The following is a 3,492-nucleotide window of genomic DNA, read 5'->3' as shown; positions in this document are numbered from 1 at the left end:
TTGAAGTGGAACTTTGTTTACAACATGCCCAGTGTATTCCCAAACAATAGGGTCTATAGAGGGTTAAGTATATCCAGTCCATACCATTACCTCAGATGATTGAAGTTGAATTTTGTTTGCCTAATTCAATTATTTTCCTTTCAGTAAATTCACAAAGAAAACCCACAATAAATTTGTTAACTATACGTTCGCATGTTTACCGAGATCCTCCTCTTTATTCAGATTTGGGACCAGCAAACCAGGGCCAAGGTAAGATTTTCAGCAAAGAAATTCAAAAAATAAATACGCAAAGAAGCCGAGATTCAACACATAATATATACATATTAAAGTTTTAAATTTATATACACAAATTAATTTTAATGCAATACCAACCCTCTAGCTGGAATCTAGAGGCAATGTGGGCGAACTCACACAGGCGTAGTTGTAGAAAATTTACAGAAAAAGAAAATAAATGGTTCAACTCTCTTTTTCTTTTACATTTTGCATGTATTATTGGGACAGAAAATGAATATAGAAAGGTGTTGATGTAATAGAATGTATTTTTATTTTCTTACAAACAGCTGGCACTAGGATCATAAATTGGAAAGCAGTTACTAGGTCATGACATAAGTTGAAAAAGGACCACTAGAAAGGAAAGATCAGATCTGATAATTACTATCAGATCGTCTCAAGTTTCAGTAGAAGCAAAAAGGTATAGTGAATCCAGCACATATCCAATCGATAGTGGACTTGGCCTTTTAACTCACACTGCCAACACTGCATTCTTTCATGTAAACATGCACCATTGGGTTTCACAAAACAATTCATCTACAACTTTTAACCAATTCTTCTTCATCATTCAATGAGATGACATTATCATTATGAACTTTATTAGCTCAAGTATCAGTTGCCTGGTGAAAAAGAAAAAGTGACCACCACTCAAAAGAAAATTGAAAGGGACTTAGCCTCAGATATGGGGCTCATCTTTGTAAACTTTTCAGGCTGTCACAAACTAACAAAATGTTAGGTAAAGCTAGTGAATCTTGTCAAATTGTACCAGTGTCTTGCCACGAAAAAAAGTTGCACAAGACCACAAGGTATAGCAGATTTCATCACTTAAAACAATTCATCAAACATGCTTGAGCTAACTATACATTTTCCAAATTAAATAATTATTTCGAAGAATCAGAGATACATCATAGGGTATGGTAAAATTCACTTTATCTTGGTTTTCATTGGTCAAATTAATAAATGCCAATATGTTCACAATTCATTCTATTTACTCCAGCAATTGCTTGTGCTTACCCCAGGCAATTGCAATCACATATAAGAAGAGACTGCCAGCCGCACCACCACCGATTGTCCACAGGAATTCCGGCATCCCAGCTTTATTTTCGTCAAACAGTTCAATCTCAATATTCATACCGAAAATTCCTGCCACAACCACAAAGGCGCTCACCACAAGAGTTGCCGTTGTTAACATGACTCCCATTTGCAAAAGATGGTTCTGCTTGTCATCCAGCATGATGTTGATATAGTCTTCCGTGTCATCCACATACTCGCGAAGCTGAAGAAATTAAAACAGATTCAAAAGAGAGATCACAAATTCACAATAGCTGAACAAACTGAAGTGCAGCATCCATGTTTACAAAGTAGTTAACATTAAATCTGGATAAAGTGAAAACAGAGACATTTATATAGTACACAGTAGCACAACAGAGCAGTATTTTTATCCAATGGTAGTTTCAGACTTTTAGTCTAGAATCCGAGCTTTGAGAAGGCGGATAAAATTAACTGAGAAAAGGGTTAGCCTGTAGAGAAAGTCAAATCAGGATGCGAAAATATCAAGAGATGACTCAAACCAGGATACAAAAATATCAAGAGATGACAAATATAAAAAAGCCAGTGCATCATCTAGGTTGTATCATTAATAATGCACATGTGAAGTGCTGATGCAAAATTATTCCGAGGATCAGCATAAAACTAAATCTCTAAGGATCAGCATATCTGAGGTCTTCTTGATCTATATACAACAGAGTGTTTCTTTTATAAGCGTAATTACAACTAGACCTTGATGCAGCTTTTAGTGGATGGTTTTGTTAATAGCTGGAGATTCACCTTTTACTTTGTGTTCCATGGGAAAACTTAGCATTGTTGCTCACACAAAGAAATTAGAATATATAAAGCTTATTTATGTGATTTCTTCTTCTGGTAATGTAACAGAATCAAATGTCATTTGAATGCTAAGGAAATTGTCTGAATTCTGAAGCTTGGTTGAAGGTCTTAGTTTCTCTGCATGCTACTCTTCTACAAAAGATTCAATTCGAGAACACACTTCCAGCTCTATATTTAACCATTGTATTATACTCTCTTTCAATAGTAAAGTTAGCCATACACAGCTGATACACATATTGTAATGTACCAACAAAAAATGATACACATTGTGCAAATCCTTCCAGAAGCAAAATTCAAGAGTTGCACAACTATTGGGACATAATTGCAAAACTAACTGTTGGTCACTGGAGGGCAAAAAAATTCTTAAGAAAGACAACATTCAATCAAAAAGTTGGATTAGGAAGAATTCTAAAATTCAATCTATCTAAAGATCTGATCCTATATTCCCGGTTTTTTTCCTCACTTCAAAATCACTGCCTATATCTGTTTCTTTTTTCTCTAATCCTCTTTGAAGAATTATAGCACATCTCCTAGAGCATCCCTCTCTATAAATGAATAGTTGATTTGCAGTAGACTCTCATCCTTCTAAAGCTAGGGTGACCTCACTGTCCAGTTTTTGTTATTCTTCCCTCTTCATTCCTCAATATATCATTGAGTTTGGGAACTAATACCCTCAACTACTTGATTTTGGAGCTAATTACCGATAATCCAAGTTGAATATGAGATGTCTGGTTGACATCATTAATTTATTCAAATGATCAGGAAATTCTTTTTGGATAATACAGATAAAGTTTTGTATCTAAACATTTGCGTAGAGGTCTAGGTGAGTTATAGGAGATTTTCTTCAACTTCAAAGCCTTCTTTTTTCTCCTCCCATTCTATCTCCAAACTCTTTCACTTATTTTCTCTGAAAGATTACCACTCCGGTGGCATGTGAATCAACTATTGCCATGAGCATCCTAGTTTGGTTCTATTTATTTTAAAGTTGATTACATGAGTCTCCCTCTAATTAAAAAAGCCCCCCAATGGACAGGACCCAAAATTACATTAACCAGCCAACTTCTAAGTTTTTTTGTGACAAAGCTAGTCTTTTTATATGATCTACCAATATTCTGTAAAGCAATCATAAACTACACAAATAAAATTGAAATAATAATTGCACCTTCAATTTTTTTTCTACATTCATAAGTACTAATCACAAAGCAAAACGAAAAGGGGAAATGGGGCTTGGGGAGTAGTCCCTTCAACACTACAACAACAACAACAACAAACCCAGTGTATTCCCACTTACTGGGGTCTGGGGGGGTAAGATGTACGCAGTCCATACCTCTACCTCTG

The 3,492-nt window shown here is 35.2% G+C and overlaps 1 protein-coding gene across 1 annotated transcript in view; it reads right to left on the bottom strand.

The window, feature by feature from the left end:
• Positions 1-1,104: 1,104 nt before the first annotated feature.
• The window catches only part of LOC107840173 (magnesium transporter MRS2-3), an 11,679-nt gene continuing 9,291 nt past the window's right edge, over positions 1,105-3,492 (bottom strand). Inside the window, exon 6 of the mRNA XM_016683929.2 lies at positions 1,105-1,546. Coding sequence (XP_016539415.2) covers positions 1,259-1,546 — 288 coding nt within the window. The 3' untranslated portion in view covers positions 1,105-1,258. The remainder of the gene's footprint in view (positions 1,547-3,492) is intronic.

This window comes from Capsicum annuum, chromosome 8 (genome assembly GCF_002878395.1).
Source record: "Capsicum annuum cultivar UCD-10X-F1 chromosome 8, UCD10Xv1.1, whole genome shotgun sequence".
In the NCBI taxonomy this organism is placed as follows: Eukaryota; Viridiplantae; Streptophyta; class Magnoliopsida; order Solanales; family Solanaceae; genus Capsicum; species Capsicum annuum.
This window is presented reverse-complemented; position numbering and strand designations above follow the sequence as displayed.